This window comes from Mustela putorius, unplaced genomic scaffold (genome assembly GCF_011764305.1).
Source record: "Mustela putorius furo isolate JIRA1106 unplaced genomic scaffold, ASM1176430v1.1 tig00003859_pilon_pilon_pilon, whole genome shotgun sequence".
Lineage (NCBI taxonomy): Eukaryota > Metazoa > Chordata > Mammalia > Carnivora > Mustelidae > Mustela > Mustela putorius.
This window is the reverse complement of record NW_025422011.1, coordinates 165,281-185,503: the sequence shown is the minus strand read 5'-3', so window position 1 is coordinate 185,503 and position 20,223 is coordinate 165,281. Positions and strand designations below refer to the sequence as shown.

Genomic DNA, 20,223 nt, shown 5'->3' with positions numbered 1-20,223 from the left:
TATATTGTGAAATGGCTACCACAATAAGATTAGTTAACATCCTCATCTCATATAGATAGAAATTTTTTTTTCTTTCTTGTGTTGAGAACTCTTAGGATCTACTCTTTTAACAACTTTCCCATAGCCCAGACCACAGTGTTAACTATAGTCATCAAGTTGTATATTACATCCTAAGTACTTACTTATAACTGGAAGCTTGTACCTTTTGACTGTCTTTATCCACTTCCCCTCCCCCGTCAATACATATTGTTGAACTGAATAAGCATACCTAGGTGTTTATTATGGAATAAGAGAATGAATTGTTTACCCTTCAGAAGCTTCCTAGAATCTATGATTATAAATATATGGCTAATATATTAATAATAAAATTAAAATAATATATTAATATATCATATATAAATAATATATTAATAATAAAATTTAAAATTAAAGTTAATATATTAATAATAAACTACATATAAATATGTGATTATAAATTATATGAATATAATGAGTTAGATGAAGGTAGGGATCACGACCATTTTCTTTTTTTTTTTTTTAAGATTTATTTATTTATTTGACAGAGAGAGATTACAAGTAGGCAGAGAGGCAGGCAGAGAGAGAAAGGAGGAAGCAGACTCCCTGCTGAGCAGAGAGCCTGATGCGGGACTCGATCCCAGGACCCTGAGATCATGACCTGAGCCGAAGGCAGCGGCTCAACCCACTGAGCCACCCAGGCGCCCCACGACCATTTTCTTATTCTCTGGTTTCTCCATGTTTTTTTCATAATATCTGACTTAGATATTTCTTGAAGGGCAACCAGAAACTTTCCCCTATTTTATCTGCCTCTTCACTTAGGGCTCCCATTGGCAGAGGAAGTAACACTTGTCGCAAGGTACCAGGCTTCCTCTTGCATCTCGTTACCAAGGCAGGAGCCTGCTTCTCCCTCTCCCTCTGCCCCTCCTTGTGTTCTCTCTCTTGCTCTGTTCTCTTTGTCTCAAATAAATTTAAAAAATCTTTAAAGAGGGGGCACCCAGCTGGCTCAGTCAGTTGAGCACATGACTCTTGATCTTGAGGTTGTCAGTTTTAGCTTCGCGTTGGGTGCAGAGATTAATTTAAAATATAATATTCTGGGGCGCCTGGGTGGCTCAGTCATTAGGTGTCTGCCTTCGCTCAGGTTGTGATCCTAAGGTCCTGGGGTCCAGCCCCGCATCAGGCTCCCTGCTCAGCAGGAGGCCTGCTTCTTGCTCTCCCACTCCCCCTGCTTGTGTTCCCTCTCTCACTGTCTCTCTCTGCCTCATAAATAAATAAAATCTTAAAAAAAAAATAAAAATAAGAAATAAAATCTTAAGGGGCACCTGGATGACTCAGTCAGTTAAGTAAGCAGCTCTTGATTTGGGCTCAGATCATGATCTCAGGGCTGTGAGACCAAAGGCTGCATGGAGCTCAGCGTTGGGCTTGGAGCCTGCTAAAGATCCTCTCAGCTTGCCTGGGTAGCTCAGTTGACTAAGTGTCTGCCTTTGGCTTAGGTCATGATCCCAGGATCCTGCTCAGCGGGAGCCTGTTTCTCACTCTGTGCCTGACGCTCTGCCTACTTGTGCTGGTGAGCACACTTGCGCTCTCTTGCTCTGTCAAATAAATAAATAAATACAATCTTAAAAAAAAAAAAAAAAAGATCCTCTCTCTCCCTCTCTAGGAAAAAAAGGAAAAAAAGTAATTAAAAAAAAAAACTTAAAAAAATAACAGTGCTGTGAATCCTCACCACTTGTCATTGCCCTAATTTTAGTCATTCTGCTAGGATATAGTGATATTTCACTATGGGTTTTTTTTTGTTTTTTTTTTTTTGGAGCCTAAACCTACAACCCCAAAATCAAGAGTCACACACTCGAACTGAGCCAGCCAGGCACCCTTTATTGTGGTTTAAATTTTTACTTCCTGGGGTGCCTGGGTGGTTTGGTGGGTTGAAGCCTCTGCCTTCGGCTCGGGTCGTGGTCCTGGGGTCCTGGGGTCGAGCCCTGCATCGGGCTCTCTGCTTGGTGGGAGGCCTGCTTCCTCCTCTCCGTCTCTCTGCCTGCCTCTCTGCCTGCTTGTGGTCTCTGTCTGTCAAGTAAATAAATTAAAAAATCTTTTAAAAAATAATAAATAAATAAATAAATAAATTTTTACTTCCTTAATGATGTTGAGAGGCTTTATAAAATGTTTATTGACTATTTAAATATGCTCTCTTGTGAACAGTCTACTTAAGTCTTTCTTTCTCCCTCTCTCTCCCAAGACTCTTAGTTTAGTAGGAGATACAGATATATCTATAGGAGATATAGATATATCGAAAGGTACATACTTTTTTTTTTTTTTTTTAAGTAGGCTCCATGACTGGTGTGGAGACCAGTGCAGAGCAAACTCACAACCCAAGATCAAGACCCATGAAATCAAGACCTGAGGGGAGATCACTTAACTGACTGAGCCACCCAGGTGCTACAGTTTTTTTTATGTTTTGAATACAAGTCCCTTGCTGGATATATGTGGTGCTTATGTCTTCTCCCGGTGTGGCTTGCCTTTACCATCTTAATGGTTTCTCTCTTTCTTTCTTTTTTAAAGATTTTATTTATTTATTTGACAGAGATCACAAGTAGGCAGAGGCAGGCAGAGAGGAGGAAGCAAGCTCCCCGCTGAGCAGAGAGCCCGATGTCAGGCTTGATCCCAAGACCCTGGGATCAAGACCTGAGCCAAAGGCTGAAGCTTTAACCCACTGAGCCACCCAGGTGCCCCTCTTAATGGTTTCTTTTGATGAAAAATATTTTAATTTTAATATGGCCTTTTTTTTTTTTTTTGTTTTGTTTTGTTTTTGTTTTCAAGGTCCTGTTTTTTGGTCCTTATTTTATGGTTGGTGATTTCTGTGTTCTGTTTGAGAGATTTTTGTTTAGCCAGGTCATGAAAATTTTCTCCTTTATTGGTTTAATCTTTCACACTTAGATCTAAGATCCATCTACTGTTTTTATATATGGTATGAGAGGAGGGTCACAGTTCTTTTCTTTTGTCTTTCTCTGTAGATATCCAGCTGATCCATTACTATTTAGAAAGGCCATCTTTTCCCACTGAGATTTGCAGTTAGGCTTGCTTCTTTCTTTCTCTTTCTTTCTTTCTTTCTTTCTTTTCTTTCCAGTAGGCTCCACACCAAGGCTTGAAAAGGCTTGAACTTATGACCCCGAGATTAAGAATCACATGCTCCACCAATTGAGCAAGTCAGGTGCCCTGAAGCTTTTTTTTTTTGAACTCTCACATTGGTAGTTGGAATAAAAACAGTACAACCACTTTGGAAGACCGATTGACTGTATCTACGAAACCCAAACAATTAAATGGACTTGTATGTACCCTGTGATGCAGTAATTCCATTCCCAACAGAAATGAGTACATTATTTTTTTACCAAAAGAATTGTTTGTAGCACTTTTATTAATAATAACCTGCCCCCCCCCAAATAACTCAAACTGGAAAAGGTAGATAAATTGTGCAATATATTTATAGCAGACTATTTATATAACAAGGACAAGGAAGAAACTGCTACTAAGGATGAGTCCCATAGACATACTATTAAGTAAAACAAGTCAGGAAAAAAAAACACAGGGGCGCCTGGGTGGCTCAGTGGGTTAGAGCCTCTGTCTTCAGCTCAGGTCATGATCCCGGGGTCCTGGAATCGAGCCTCGCATCGGGCTCTCTGCTCAGCAGGGAGCCTGCTTCCCCCTCTCTCTGTCTGCCTCTCTGCCTACTTGTGATCTCTGTCTGTCAAATAAATAAATAAAATCTTTAAAAAAAATAGTTAAAAAAAAAAGAAAAAAAGCACATCTTGCACAAGTCTATTTAATTGAAGTTTGAGAATAGGTAAAAATAATAAGAAATGTCAGGATAGAGGTAATCTTTGCCAGGAAGTGGGGATTGACTATGAACTAAAGGGAGTATGAGTGAACTTTCTGGAATATTGGAATGTGTTACATCTTCGTCTGAGGGATGGTCTCATGGATGTATAAATATATGAAATTTATCACACCTTACACTTGGAATTTGCGTGTTTTCTATGGCCAGGAAAAATAACAACAAACAACCCATTAGACAAATGGACAAGGAAATAAACATACAATTCACAGAAAGAATACAAATGGCCAATAAACAAAAAAAGTTCAATCTAACAAATAATTAAAGATATTAAAATTAAAACAATGTGGATTTTTTGGACTGTCAAATGGGAGATAAATAATTTTAAAAGATGATGGAGTTGTGAACATTAGGCATGCTTGGTGTATATACATACAGCCATATAGGAGGGAAACAATCATTAAAATTAAAAACATTCATACCTATTTATATAAAATTCTAGAAAATGCTAATTAATCTATAGCAGATCAGTGGTTGCTGAGGAATAGGGTAAGGGAATAAAGAGGTATGGGAAGAAGGGGTTACAAAGGAAACCGAAAACACTTATTTGGAGGTAATGGATACATTCTATTATCTTCATTATGGTGATGTTTTCACAAGTACATACATATATCAAAATGTATTAAAGCATATACTTTATTTAAAAAAATAAAAAAGATTTAGAGCACCTCAGTGGCCCAGTTGGTTAAGCATCTGTCCTCGGCTGGGGTCATGATCCCAGGGTCCTGGGCTGAGTCTCATGTCAGGCTCCCTACTCAGCAGGGAGTCTCCTTCTCCCTCTCCCTCTGCCCCTCCCCCTGCCCGTGTTCACAGTTTCTCTCTGTCTCAAATAAATAAATAAAATCTTAAAAATAAATAAATCACTTAATTTTTTTAAAAAGATTTTATTTATTTACTTGAGAGAGAGACAGTGAGAGAGAGCATGAATGAGGAGAAGGTCAGAAAGAGAAGCAGACTCCCCATGGAGCTGGGAGCCCGATGCGGGACTCGATCCCGGGACTCCAGGATCATGACCTGGGCCGAAGGCAGTCGTCCAACCAACTGAGCCACCCAGGCGTCCCAATCACTTAATTTTTTAAAAAAGATTTAATTTTTATTATTTATTATTTATTATTTTTAAAGATTTCTTTATTTATTTCTTTGATAGAGATCACAGAGGCAGAGAGAAAGGCAGAGAGAGAGGAAGGGAAGCAGGCTCCCTGCCGAGCAGAAAGCCCAACGCAGGGCTCCATCCCAGGACTCTGGGTTCATGACCTGAGTCAAAGGCAGAGGCATTAACACACTGAGCCACCCAGGCGCCCCAAAAGATTTAATTTTTAAAGTAATCTATGCCTGGCATGGGTCCAGAACTCACGGGAAATAGTTATGGAAATGCTGTATCCAGTAGCTGCTGTGGAGAGTGTCTTTTGAATCCAGAGCAACCAGAGCAGTGGGCAGTGCAGCAGGCACCTGGGGACAGCCAGTGTGACCTATACAACGACCTGCATGGTAAGATAGTGTATACACTGCAGCTTCCGTCGGTGCTCAGTGGCGGCCCACCCCCCCACCAAATGTGAACCACTTCTTAGAGGCTTTTATCTGTTAAGTCCAAAGAAGTCAATGTTTCCAGACTTCTTCATTCAGGAGGTTCAAAGAATGTTGGTACAAAAATCATCAAACTGAGGGGTGTCTGACTTCAGCTCCAGTCATGATCTTGGGGACCTGGGACAGAGCCCCCGGTCTGGCTCAGCTCTGTTCTCACTCTCCCTCAAATAAATAAAATCTTTTTTTTTTTTAAGATTTTATTTGTTTATTTGACAGACAGAGATTACAAGTAGACAGAGAGGCAGGCAGAGAGAGAGAGAGAGGGAAGCAGGCTCCCCGCTGAGCAGAGAGCCCAACTCGGGACTCAATCCCAGGACCCTGGGATCATGACCTGAGCCAAAGGCAGCGGCTTAACCCACTGAACCACCCAGGCGCCCTCAAATAAATAAAATCTTTAAAACGAAAATCATCAAACTGAAGCAAGAAAATGGACAGGTAGAAGCTGCAGACACTGCCATCAAGAGGAAGGTCAGAAAGAGTCGCAAACCACAGAGTTAAGCCGAATCAGAGGAGGAGCTTGAGGATAGGAACCACCCCCAGGCTATCGGGGAGCAGTTGCCCCAGAAGCTGACTAAAAGAACGGAAAGATGTGACCCAATAGATGGAGCTGCTGGGAACGTTGCTGGCGGACAGCTGGGCAAAGGCGCCAACCCAGTTTCAAGCAGTGAGTGAGACCCTGGCATCACAGCAAAAATACGCTTGATCCCGTGGCCTCTAAGGTGTTGTTAGAAACTTTGTAAGGTGAGCTGAAGCTTTTTAAAGAAACAGCCAAAATACAGATGGAGGAGTTCCAGGCCCTGAAAGTAAAGTTGAAGATGAAAGAAGAGAGGGCCCGGTTCACTGAACGGCAGATTTTATGTAACAGTCAAGTAAATGATTTTACAACAGCCCTTGAGGAAATGGAGCAGCTATTAGAAATGTGATAAAAAGCAAGTGGCCAGATGGCTCCCTCTTGGGGAAGAAGTCTCAGAGAAAGCCACTTCTAACATCTGCTTGTTGGCCATGATCTAGGATTCACCAGACGTGGAAGGAAAGCAGTTTCTGCAGTAGGATTCAGGATAGTGTATGCTGGCATGGAGGTTCCACCTGTAAGCAAGTGTTCCCAGCCTTCTGATGGGTCAGCTTTCCTGAATCTCACCCATATGTAACATAACAGAGGGGCTTGGAAGGGGCCTAACGGAGAGAGGCCTGGAAGCTCGGATCAATGTCCTAGGCAACAAAGTAGCATGCCTGTAAGAATCAGGAGACAAAACTAGCCACAGCCAGAGGATCCAGAAGGTCCCATCCAGATATGCGGGAAGAAAACTTTAATTGTACAAGGGAGCACTAGCGCTCTATGAGAGAAGTTGCTGAGGGGACATGCACTCCCCTTCTAACTTGGGACACATTCTGTCCCATCCTGGTTGGGCTCTGTACCTCATGGTAAATTTATGAACTTGAAGCAGATTAATAAATGGAGTGAAAGTATAGATAGCAATAATAACCTACCTGAAACTATGTATCTTAGAGTTTTCATGTAAATCACTTACATAGTGCACCTGGGTGGATCACTCATTAAGCATCTGCCTTTGGCTCAGTCATGATCCCAGGGTCCTGGGATTGAGCCCCACATTGGGCTCCCTGCTCAGCAGGAAGCCTGCTTCTCCCTCTCTCACTCCCCCTGATTGTGTTCCCTCTCTCACTGTGTCTCTCTCTATCAAATGAATAAATAAACTCTTAAAAAATAAATCATATATATATATATATAATGTTTGTAAAATGCTGTTTCTATTTTTTTTTAAGATTTTATTTATTTATTTGACAGACAGAGATCACAAGTAGGCAGAGAAACAGGCAGAGGGAGAGGAGGAAGCAGGCTCCCTGCTGAGCAGAGAACCCGATGCGGGGCTCGATCCCAGGATCATGACCTGAGCCTGAGCCGAAGGCAGAGGCTTTAACCCACTGAGCCACCCAGGCACCTGGCTGGCTCACTTGGTGGAGCATGTGACTCTTGATCTCAGGGTTGTGAGTTCAAACCCCGTGCTGGGTGTAGAGATAACATAGAAACAAAATCCTTAAAAAAAAAAAAAAAGAAAGAAAAATATATAAGCTGCCACAAAAAGATGTTAAAAACACACAGTTAAGTACTAAAAAGCAAGTTACAAAATTCCCAATTTTGTTTTAAGGAAATACATATATATATTCAAAACTTCCATGTTAAAAACTGAGGGAAGGGGATTAGTTTTTTTGTAGGCGGTAAATATGGGAAGATGTGGGCCTGGGAAGGACTAGTGAGAGATACGGGATTTGAGTCCCTGGATTGTTGCTATTTGCTTACTTGCCCTTTTTTTTTTTTTTTTAAGATTTTATTTATTTATTTGACAGACAGAGAGAGAAATAGCAGTAGGCAGAGAGGCAGGCAGAGAGAGAGGGGAAGTAGGCTCTCCGCTGAGCAGAGAGCCCAATGCGGGACTCGATCCCAGGACCCCAAGATCATTACCTGAGCTGAAGGCAGAGGCTCAACCCACTGAGCCACCCAGGCGCCCACTTACTTGCCCTTTCTGAGGTTTGTATGAGTCAGTAGATCATCCATGTTGCCCAAGCTAGTTAAGATTTGGGCATCTAGGGGTGTTTGGCTGACTCAGTCAGAGGAGTATGCAACTCTTGAACTCGGGGTTGTGAGTTTGAGACCCCGTTTGGCAGAGACATTACTTCAATAGATAAACTGATGCTTCTTATCCATTCATCCACTGACAGACACCTGGGTTAGGTGCTGCCCAACTCATTTTTTTTTTTTTTTAGTTTATTTATTTAAATCATCTCTATACCCAACAGGGGGGAGTGTGTGTGTGTGTGTACACACACAGGGGACTATTATTCAGCCTTAAAATGGAAGCAAATTATGGGTTGCCTGGGTGGCTCAGTGGATTAAGCCTCAGTGGATTAATCAGGTCATGATCCCAGGGTCCTGGGATGGAGCCCCACATCAGGCTCTCTGCCTGCCTCTCTGCCTACTTGTGATCTCTGTCAAATAAATAAATAAAATCTTAAAAGAAAAAAAAAAAAAGGAAGCTAATTCTGACACCTGGCACAACACGGATGAACTTTGAGGATATTATCTTAAGTGAAATAATCCAGTCACAAAAGGACAAATGGTAGGTGATGTCACTTATATGCGGTATCTAGAGTAGTTAAGATTACAATAACAGAAAGTAAAATGGTGGCAGCTAACGAACATGAAAAGATATCAACATCACTCATCATCAGGGAAATGCAAATCAAAACCAGAGTGAGATATCACCTCACCCCTGTCAAAATGAGTAAAATAAAAAACACAAGAAACCGAGTGTTGGCAAGAAAAAAGAACCCTCATGCACTGTTGCATGCCAATTGGTGCCGTCTCTTTGGAAAACAGCATGGAAGTTCCTCAAAAAAATAAAAATAAGGGTCACCACACGATCCAATAATTCCACTACTGGGTATTCACCCAAAGTAAATGAAAACACTAATTTGAAAAGATACACACACCCCTATGTTTATTGCAGCATTATTTACAATACCCAAGATATGGAAGCAACTCAAGTGTCCATCCATAGATAAATGGACAAAGAAGATGAGACATATAATATTGGGATATTATCTGGCCATAAAAAAGAATGGGATCTTACCAGCTACCACAGCATGGATGGACCTAGAGGATATAGTGCTAAGTGAAATAAGTCAGAGAAAGACAAATACCATATGATTTCACTCAGATGTGGAATTTAAGAAACAAAATAAATGAACAAAGGAAAAACAGACCAAAAAAACCCCAGACTCTTAAATAAAAAGAACACACTCGTGGTTGCCAGAGGAAAGGTGGGTGGAGAGAAGTGAGGATAAAGGGGATTAAGAGTGATGATGAGAGGGGCCTAGTGCCTGGCTGGCTCAGTCAGTAGAACAGAAGACTCTTCATGTCAGGGCCACCTGGGTGGCTCAGTGGGTTAAGCCTCTGCTTTTGGCTCAGGTCATGATCTCAGGGTTCTGGGATGGAGCCCCACATCTGTCTCTCAGCTCAACGGGGAGCCTGGTTCCCCCTTTCTCTCTGCCTTCCTCTCTACTTGTGATCTCTCTGTCAAATAAATAAAATATTAAAAAAAAAAAAAAAGACATCTTCATGTCAGGGTTGTGAGCTTCAGCTCCATATCGGCTCTAGAGATTACTTAAGAATAAAATCTTTTTTTTTTTAAGATTTTATTTATTTATTTGACAGAGAGAGATCACAAGTAGGCAGAGAGGCAGGCAGAGAGAGAGAGGAGGAAGCAGGCTCCCTGGCAAGCAGAGAGCCCGATGTGGGACTCAATCCGAGGACCCCGAGATCATGATCCGAGCCGAAGGCAGCGGCCCACCCACTGAGCCACCCAGGCGCCCAAGAATAAAATCTTTTAAAAAAAATTTTTGGGAGTGCCTGGGTGGCTCAGTGGGTTAAAGCCTCTGCCTTCAGCTCAGGTCGTAATCCCAGGGTCCTGGGATCAAGCCCCACATCGGGCTCTCTGCTCAGCAGGGAGCCTGTTTCCTCCTCTCTGCCTACTTGTGATTTCTGTAAAAGAAATAAATAACATCTTTTTTTTTTTTTTTTTTTTTTAAATATTTTATTTATTTATTTGACAGAGAGAGATTACAAGTAGACAGAGAGGCAGGCAGAGAGAGAGAGAGAGAGAGAGAGAGGGGCAAGCAGGCTCCCTGCTGAGCAGAGAGCCCGATGCGGGACTCGATCCCAGGACGCTGAGATCATGACCTGAGCCGAAGGCAGCGGCTTAACCCACTGAGCCACCCAGGCGCCCAGAAATAAATAACATCTTAAAGAAATATTTGTTGAATCATAAAAAAGAGTTGTTTCTTTCTTTCTTTCTTTTTTAAGATTCTATTTATTTATTTGACAGAGATCACAAGTAGGAGAGGTGCAGGCAGAGAGAGAGAGAACTCTGGAAGCAGGCTCCCTGCCGAAGCAGAGAGCCTGATGTGGGACTTGATCCCAGGACCCCGGGATCCTGACCTGAGCTGAAAGCAGAGGCTTTAACCCACTGAGCCACCCAGGCACCCCAAGTTGTTTATTTCTTTTAAAGATTTTTGTTTATTTGTCAAAGACAGAGAGAACAAAAACAGGGGGGGCAGCAGGCAGAGGGAGAAGCAGGCTCCCCACTGAGCAGGGAGCCCACTGCGGGGCCTGGTCCCAGGACCCTGGGATTATGATCTGAGCCGAAGGCAGACACTTAAGTGACTGTGCCACCCAGGCACCCCAAAGAGTTAACCATTATATTGTACATCTGTAACTAATAGAACACTGTATGTATATTATAATTCAGTAAAGAAAGAAAGAAAAAGAGATTAAAAATGAGATTAAAAAGTGTAAAAAAAAAAGAGAAAGAGAGAGAAAGATAGAGGAAGAGAGAGGGACAAAAGGGAAAAAAATAGTGGTTACGAGGCTGGAGGAAGGGTGGTATGGGGAGTTGTTTATTTTTTTTTTAATTAATTTACTTTTTAAAAAAGATTTTGTTTATTTGGCAGGAAAGACACAGCGAGAGAGGGAACACAAGCAGGGTATTGGGAGAGGCAGATACAGGCTTCCCACTGAGCAGAAAGACTGATGCAGGGCTGGATCTCAGGACCCTGAGATCATGACCTGAGCCAAAGGCAGACGCTTGATGACTGAGCCAACCAGGCACCCCAAATTAATTTACTATTTTAAAAAAGGATTTTATTTATTTATTTTAGAGAGAATGAGAGAAAGAGAGAGCACAACTGGGGGGTGAGAGAAGGGGCAAAGGGAGAGGGAGAAGCAGACTCCCTGCTGAGCAGAGAGCCCTACGCAGGCCTCCATCCCAGGACCCCTGGATCATGACCCAAGCTGAAGGCAGATGCTTAACTGATCCAGGGACCCTTAGTAACTCAGATTAATCAGGACTCTGCCACGTAGAACTCATTCCTGCTGAGATGATTCCAGCCGCCCTCATCACCACTCCAGTCCCCAAGAGGAGAAAAAGAGTGTGAAGGAGACTTGAGGAGTTAGGGACTGGGCCTGTTCGTCTTGATGCTGGCGCACACATCACTTCCTCTCACGTTCCATCGGAGGCGACTGAGTCCTGTATCCCTTCTTACTGCAAGGGACACTGAGCATATGACGGCTCAGATATTGTAAGAGAAGTGGATAAAGAATTTTGGTGGACAGTTTGTCTCTAAAAAGAAAAAAACAAAATCCCTGGGGGAACATACATCTAACTGAAACAATTATCTCCACTACTGGAAACCCTCACTTTTTATATATCATTTTGAAGAGTTTGCATTTTTTTTTTTAAAGATTTTATTTATTTATTTGTAAGAGAGAGTGAGAGCGAGCACAGGCAGACAGAGTGGAAGGCAGAGTCAGAGGGAGAAGCAGGCTCCCTGCGGAGCAAGGAGCCCGATGTGGGACTCGATCCCAGGACGCTGGGATCATGACCTGAGCCGAAGGCAGCTGCTTAACCAACTGAGCCACCCAGGCGTCCCGAGTTTGCATTTTTTAATAAACATATTACTATTATAATGAGAAACTACAAAGCAAAACCAGGGTAGAGAGGAGTGACAATAAAATATCTGCATAAAAGCTGAAATTAAAAAAAAAAAACAAAAAACACACTAAACTCCTTGTTTATTTTTAATTTTTAATTTTTTTATTTTTCAAAATTTTTAATTTTTTTATTTTTAAAAAATATTTTATCTATTGGGGCACCTAGGTGGCTCTTCTCCTTCGCCTGCTTCTCCCTCTCCCACTCCTCCTGCTTATAGTTCTTTCTCTTGCTGTGTCTCTCTCTGTCAAATAAATAAAATCTAAAAAAAAAGTTTTATTTATTTTTTAAGAGAAAGAGACAGCAGGAGGGAGGAGGCAGGAGAGGGAGAAGCAGACTCCTCGCTGAGCAGCGAGCCTGATGTGGTCCTGATCCCAGGACCCTCAGATATGACCAGAGCCAAAGGCAGATGCTCAACCGACTGAGCCACTCAGGCACCCCAACTCCTTGGTTTTTTTATTTCTTTGTTTAGATTATTTATTTATTCACGAGAGAGAGAGGCAGAGGGAGAGGGAATGGGACGGGGAGAAGCAGGCTCCCCACTGAGCAGGGAGACAAACACGGGTCTCAATTTTAGGACTCTGGGATCCTGACCTGGGCAGAAGGCAGACACTTAACTGACAGAGCCACCCAGGAGTCCGCAATTCCTTGTTTTAAAAAACAAAAAACCAAAAAAGCTACTGAACTCCTTGTTAAAAAAAAAAAAAAAAAAAAGCTGAAACCACTTAATCAGTTTAAAAAAAAACCCAACGTAAATTTCCATCACAGAAGAATGGGTAAATAAATGATGGTATAGGCCTACTGGGTAAGTTATATCTCAACAAAGCTGTTACAAAAGTTTTCTAGTGGTACACATAGGAAATTAGAGGAAAAAACATGCATCTGAGGTGGTAAGATTATGGATAATTAAATTCTACTTTGCTGTATTTTCCAATTGCTATGAGTACGTATCACTTTTTTCTTGTTTTCTTAAGTAAACTCTAACCCCCATGTGGAGCTTGAACTCACAACCCCAAAAGATCAAGAGTTGCATGCTCCTCCCACTAGGCCATTTGGGCACCCCAGGTATGTATTACTTCTACAAGAAGAAAAGAAACCTTTTTAAAATAGCACCAGAACCATTTTCCACTTAAACGTAAATAAGCGGCATCACAACCATTTCTCTTACCTCTCTGTAGGGTGTGGTTTTTACATTTAAGCTTATCACAATACTTCAGTATATTTTCATAATTGTTAGATATTATATTTATGATTTACGTATTTTTTCTTCACACACACACACACACACACACACACATATATATACTGGGGTTTGGGCAGGAGGAGGGAGCAAGGGGTTCCGGCGATGGGAGGGTGGGAGGAGGGCCGTATCAGCCCAGGTGCCCCTCCAACCCTCTCCGCCGAGATAGGGGCCCCCACCCCTGAGATAGGAGGCCCCACCCCCGCCCGGGCTAAACGTTTAAAGCCCCTTCCACAACTCGGCCCTTCCGTGCTGCCCCGACCGCAGAGTCTCTTCCTGGGCTGCTCTTTCTTTCGGTGGGGCCACACCCTCACCTGGGGTCGCAGTCCCCTCCCTCTGCCCAGGGCCCGCTCTTCCTCGGCCCGGGACCGGTTCCGCTGCGGGGTCAGAACGCCCCCTCACCTGGGGTCCCAGTCCCTTCCCTCGGGAGGGAGGCCGCCGGCCCCGGGCAGGGGACCCTGTTTCACACGTGGTAGAGTCGCAGGCCTCGAGCCCAGGAATCCCTGGTCCCTCCCACAGGCCGGCGGCCCCTCCTCCCGAGCCATGGAGGCAGGCGGGGGGGGCCCCGGCTCTCCCGCCCAGCGCAAGGAGGCCGGGCCCAGAGTCTCGGCGCCCGAGAGGCCCACGCCGACCGCGTCGACTTCGCGGGAGGCGGTAGACGACTCGCCGTCCCCGTCCCCGCCGCCCACAGGGCTCCTCTCGCGGTCGCCGACCTCGAGCCTAGGCGCGGGCAGGTTGCGGCTGCGCCAGGCCGGCTGGGGCGGGATGGCGGCCGGCGCGCTCCTGGAGGCCGGCCTGGCCCGGGTGCTCTTCTACCCGACGCTGTTGTACACCGTGTTCCGTGGGAAAGTGCCGGGCCGGGCGCACCGCGAGTGGTACCACCGCATTGACCCCACGGTGCTGCTGGGGGCGCTGCCCCTGCGGAGCATGACGCGCCGGGTGAGCCGCGGCGGGGGAGCCGGGCCGGGAGGCCGGGCCGCGGCGGGACTGGGAGCCGGCGAGCGCCGCCCACTCCTCAGCGGCCCTGTCTGAGCTCCCTCTTTGCCTCGGCAGCTGGTACAGGACGAGAACGTGCGCGGGGTCATCACCATGAACGAGGAGTATGAGACGCGGTTCCTGTGTAACTCCTCAAAGGTGAGGGGCAAGGGCAGGGGCGCCCGCCAGCCCCGCCCGCCACCCTGGCTGGGCCTGGGGGACCGGGGTGGGCGAAGTTGGTGGAGAGCGAGCTGCAGGTGACCGTGCACCAGAGACACGTGCCCCCAGGCTTTTTCCGCCTCTTCAGGAGGAGGGTCCGCCCTCTAAACTTAAATGGCTTCGCTGGAGGTAGAAACTAATTATGAAAGAGAAACCGACGTGAAAGGCATTTAAAAGCATTGACAAAGTCTGCCTACTCCGTTGTGCACAAATATATTCTTAATTTCCGTAATTGGAGTCAGTAACCAAATCAAAAGGCAATTTTTCTAAGGCTTGATTTCATTCATTCAACACTTAGCGAGCACAACATCAAGCATTGCCTTAGGCATTCAAGATGAAGACCCTATAAACTCTAAGAAGAAAAGCCACCCCCCCCAGTCCCCAAGAGTAATTTATCATAAAACCACCCCCTGAAAAATTGTGTAGGTTTCATCTGGCATTAATTTGAGGGAATTTTTATTCATATGTTAACGATAAAGTGGAACTCCAAAGTATTGTCATACAGAGTTCAGACCTAAAACATAATTTTCATTAAGTTTCAATTCCTGTTTGTGGAACTCTCCACAATGGTTAATATAAAGACATTGCCCTGCGATGTCTGGGTGGATCACTCGGTTAAGCATGGGACTCTTGATTTTGGCTCAGGTCATGGTCTTAGGTCTTAGGTCTTAGGTCTGGCTCCTTTATGGGTGTGAAGCCTGCTTAAGATTGTCTCCCTCCCTTCCCCACATCAAATAAATAAACAATGATGTTGCCCTATCTTTATCATGTTGACATCCATTACCTCTACACAGTCATCTTTCTTGTTTACTGATACAACCTGATGAAGATGCTATTATTTCAACCCATAGGTTTGTTGTTGTTTTTTTTGTGTGTGACCTTAGAAATGGACTCATATTTAAAATATATTCATTAATGGGATGCTGGGTGGCTCAGTGGGTTAAGCCTCTGCCTTTCAGCTCAAGTCATGATCTCAGGGTCCTGGGATCCAGCCCTGCATGGGGCTCTCTGCTCAGCAGGGAGCCTGCTTCCCCTCTCTCCCTGCCTGCCTCTCTGCCTACTTGTAATCTCTCTGTCAACTAACTAAATAAATATAATCTAAAAAAAGTTTAAAATATATTCATTAGTGATGACATACATTTTTAAGAAATGGGTAACAGTTCCTTGGACTGCCCAGAGTACTTTGCTACAAGGCCTCAGGAATTATTAGCCAAAATGTTAAATGTTCCTTCCTGTGATCAGTCCTGTGGTGTAAGAGTCACAAAAAGTCTTTGCGGGGGGGGGGGGGGGGGGGGTGGGTGGCTCAGTGGGTGGGCCGCTGCCTTCAGCTCAGGCCATGATCTCGGGGTCCTCGGATTGAGTCCCACATCGGGCTCTCTGCTTGCCAGGGAGCCTGCTTCCTCCTCTCTCTGCCTGCCTCTCTGTCTACTTGTGATCTCTCTCTGTCAAATGGATAAATAAAATCTTAAAAAAAAAAAAAAAAGTCTTTGGGTCTGAGACATTGACACCTGTCGATGCAGCTACATTACCTAACTAGCCTAGAGAGCAGTGGTTCTCACATTTTAATAAGCATAAATATTATCGAGCAGTCTTGTTAAAATGGCAGATTTATAGGTACAACCCCCTAGAAATTCTGACTTAGGAACTTTAGGGTGGGTCCAGGAATCGAGTATTTAGCAAATTTCCTAGGTATTTCTGGCATAATTGATGCAAACCCCATGCTGCAAACCTGCTGTTTTTTGTTAATTTCATGAGCAGTATAAAATATTGACTTTCACTCAGTCATAAAGTCTTTGGTTCCAACTAAACAGCTTAACAGATTAGCTGGAGCCTATTTGGAGTCTTTTTTTTTTTCTTCCCCCTAAGATTTTACTTTTTAAGTAATTTAAGCCCAAGGTGGGACTTGAACTTAGAACCAGATCAAAAGTTGCAAGGTCAGCCAGGTACCACCTTATCTGGAGTCTTAAGGAAAAAAAACTGCTTGTTACGCCAGAGGCCTTATTTCATCTATTGCTTATTTTTTTCTGAAATGATAATGTACTAACAAAGGTAGGTGTGGTGTTTGAATTTTAAAATGGTAACTCTACTTTCTAGCATGTACTCTCTCAAAAAAATGAGGCAAAGAAGAGACTTAAAGAGAAATAAAAAGCTCTTGCAAAATATAGTAGTCCAACCCTACAGTCCAGTCACTGCACAGGTGCCACAATTATGCAAAAACAGTTATACAACTTTTGTAATGAATTTTATACAGCTAATATTATGCAGCTAAAGATTCAGATACCCAAAGGGTACTTTAAGAACATTTTAAATCTTTTTTTAAAAAGATTTTATTTATTTATTTGATAGAGACAGCGAGAGAGGGAACACAAGCAGGGAGAATGGGAGAGGGAGAGGCAGGCTTCCCGCTGAGCAGGGATCCTGATGTGGGGCTCGGTCCCAGGATCCTGGGATCATGACCTGAGCTGAAGGCAGATGCTTAATGACTGAACCACCCAGGTGCCCCAAGAACATTTTAAATCTTGAACATAATTCTAACTCAGTAGCATAGCTGTTGTTTGATGAAAGACCAACCATGCAGGTCAGCTTTTTTTTTTTTTTTTAAGATTTTATTTATTTATTTGACACACAGAGAGAATACAGGCAGGGGGAGTGGTAGGGAGAGGGAGAAGCAGGCTCCCACAGAGCAGGAAGCCCAATGCTGGGCTCAATCCCAGGACTCTGGGATCATGACCTGAGCCAAAGGCAGATGTTTAACCAACTGAGCCACTTAGGTGCCCCAGGTCAGCCATTTTAAAGACATCTCTGTAAGAAGTTCCTTGTTTAGAAAACAGTAAACAGTATATTCACATTGTAGTAAACTCTAAGCTTCCTTGTTTGTTGTCTCTTGGTAGCCTGTATTCATACCACTCATGTTGGTTTTTTTTCATTCTTTTATGCTGGCGGACCTGGTTCCAGGAATGGAGGAACATAGGAGTCGAGCAGCTGCGGCTTAGCACAGTAGACATGACTGGAGTTCCAACCTTGGCTAACCTCCAGAAAGGAGTCCAGTTTGCTCTCAAGTACCAGGAGCAGGGCCAGTCTGTCTATGTGCATTGTAAGGCTGGGCGCTCCAGGAGTGCCACTATGGTGGCAGCATATCTGATTCAGGTAGGAAAGGTTTTTCTGGACTGATCTATTTACAGCATATTTCTAGAACTTCAGTAACATGGTCTGCTAGAAGGCCTTGGTGGCAGGAGCCATGTCCCCAGTTTCAGACTGTTGGGAGGTGGAAAGCACCTGAAGCCTGCAGATAGGCTGATCTCTGGCTTTGCCACCTAACAGCTGCGTGACCTCAGGCAAAAGTGGCTTCCCCTCTCTGATCCTCAAACTAAATGTGTCATGAAGCTTGAATGAGAAAGTATGTCAAGCATTGACCTACCTACAACAGGTACTCAAAAAATGAAGTTGCAAAGGATGTTAACACCAGAAAAAGGCTAAAATAAAAGCACTTCTTATAAATAGCATGTCAGAAGATCTAGTACTACAGATAATAGTGCTAGTCACTTACAGCTCTGTAGGACTCAAGATTTCTTAAAGTATTTCAGAATAAAGTTCCAGTATTAGTTTCTAGAAACAGAGGATCCAATGAAATTCTATTACTTTATGAAGGGCAGTTGTGAGGCTTTTAAGAATATTTATAAGCAAATACTCTGTAGTCCCTTATTCCCTATTACACAACTCCCAACTTGACTCATTTTTGTTACCTATCTGGCCCCTATAGAGCATTTTACTAAGTTATGTGGATAGTTTAAGGAAAAAAATGTAGAGATAACAGGCCTGACTTTGAGTTACTGTGGACTGGAAAGTATGTGATTTAATAGTATTAAAGCTTTGATCATTAGGACTCCATTTACTGGAAATGGGTGCTCAGGAGGATAGTTTGGATTTAGTGAGAATTGACCCAGCTGGGCTTGAAATCTGTAGTTTCTCAGTTTTATTGAGTTCTAAACCTGACGACACAGAAATAACCCTCCTACTTAAAGCTAAAAAGAGTGCTGTTTTCCTAGCCGTGGTGGCAAGTTGGATAAAAACATCTACCATATACTCTCTCCAGGAAACTCACAACCAACAGCCCAGCTCCCAGAGGACATCTAATAGGCCCATGCAGGCTTGAATTAGGATCTCAGCTTTGCATGTTCAGCCTTGTTTTTCCAGGGTTTGGCAGAGCAAGAATTAGGTAGAAAGACTGACTTGTTCCCTCAGCCTATTGCAAAGTATTGTGGGATTGGTTGACTGAAGTTTTTAAAAGAATGAAATTCTGAGAGTCCATTAGCACCTGTTATTAGGTCAAGGACACCTTAACACCTGCTCCTTTCTTTCTCTGATTTCCCAATCCTGTACTTCAGGTGTACAACTGGAGTCCAGAGGAGGCTGTAAGAGCCATCACCAAGATCCGGTCACACATCCACATCAGATCTGGCCAGTTGGAAGTTCTCAAAGAGTTCCACAAGGAGATTACTGCAGGGGCAGCAAAGGAATAAGACTGGTCATACATCACAGACGTGAAATACACAGATCAGAAAGAACTCAAGACAACCCTGCTTGCTACAGATTCAAATGATTTTAACAGGACCAAGGGGATTTAAGCCCAGACTTGACATAGCAGAAGTGTGCTAAGTAATGGATAATTTTGCTCCCTTTGTCTTGTTTCACTTTCCTGATGGAACACTGTTGTGTGTCTAGAGAGATTTAGTGTGGCTTCAATTCACTGGTTATGGGGATATGGGACGAGGGTCCTTGTTTTCTCAAATAGGGTCAAAGAAATCTATTGTGTATCTAACACTCTGGCTAATGATATTTAGCATGACTCAGAAACATTTAACATTGGGAAAAGAGAGGAGAAATACTCAGCTCAGTTGTCAGACCCCAATTCACTGGCGCCAAGGGCTCTCTTCCCCTTTTGGAGCAGTGATCCTGTATGTAGAAAAGGAAGTACAGGATCCAATCCTGTACCTGTGGCGGGTATATAATCTGTTTACCTTAGGAAGTCACTCCTTCAAAATTCAAAACACACACACACGTATCCCTTCCAAAACTTTTATTTGTATGAACAGTTCCTAGCTCTTGGCTTACCTTAGGGCTTTTAAAAGAGTAAAGACCTTATATACTTAAATTTGAAAAAAGTTTCTGCTATTAATCAGAAATAATATTATTTCTTTCTGGCTTACTCCTTGGAGTAAATAAAACATAAAACCAAAGTGTTAGGCGCCCAGGTGGCTCAGTCGGTTGAGCATCTGTCTTCGGCACAAGTCATGATCCCAAGTCCTGGGATCAAGTCCTACACTGGGCTCCCTGCTTGGTGGGGAGTCTGCTTTTCCTTCTGCCCCTCCCCTGCTCGTTCTCTCTCTCTCTCTCTCTCTCTATCTAATAAATAAAAAGAAATCTTGAAAACAAAAACAAGAGCAAAAAAACCAAAGTATTCACTGGGTATTTATCCCAAAGATACCAATGTAGTGATTTGAAGGGGCACCTGCACCCCAATGTTTATAGCATTAATGTCTACAATAGCCAAACTATGGAAAGAGCCCAGATGTCCATCGACAAATGAATGGATAAAGATAATATGGTATATATATATATATATATATATACACACATACACACATCTATACATACAGTGGAATATTACTTAGCCACGAAAAAACCCTGAAACCTTGCCATTTGCAAAGACATGGATGGAACTAAAGGGTATTCTGCTA

General features: G+C 43.5%; 1 protein-coding gene and 1 pseudogene across 1 annotated transcript; both read left to right on the top strand.

Annotated features, from left to right (window-relative positions):
* Positions 1 to 5,241: 5,241 nt before the first annotated feature.
* LOC101682051 lies at positions 5,242 to 6,416 on the top strand (annotated as a pseudogene).
* Positions 6,417 to 13,791: 7,375 nt separating this feature from the next.
* PTPMT1 (protein tyrosine phosphatase mitochondrial 1) lies at positions 13,792 to 19,647 on the top strand. Its single transcript, XM_004763048.3, has 4 exons — positions 13,792 to 14,230; positions 14,345 to 14,425; positions 17,441 to 17,632; positions 18,871 to 19,647. The coding sequence occupies exons 1-4, from the start codon at positions 13,835 to 13,837 to the stop codon at positions 19,003 to 19,005; spliced, it is 804 nt and encodes a 267-aa protein (XP_004763105.1). The 5' UTR covers positions 13,792 to 13,834; the 3' UTR covers positions 19,006 to 19,647.
* Positions 19,648 to 20,223: the final 576 nt, after the last annotated feature.

What these genes read in the sequence shown, in the direction of transcription:
- PTPMT1 (XM_004763048.3), top strand. Translation starts at nt 13,835, where the DNA reads ATGGAGGCAGGCGGGGGGGGCCCCGGCTCTCCCGCCCAGCGCAAGGAG. An exon ending in TGCGGAGCATGACGCGCCGG is followed by an intron (nt 14,231 to 14,344) that starts GTGAGCCGCGGC and finishes TTGCCTCGGCAG; the next exon opens with CTGGTACAGGACGAGAACGT. An exon ending in TGGCAGCATATCTGATTCAG is followed by an intron (nt 17,633 to 18,870) that starts GTAGGAAAGGTT and finishes CCTGTACTTCAG; the next exon opens with GTGTACAACTGGAGTCCAGA.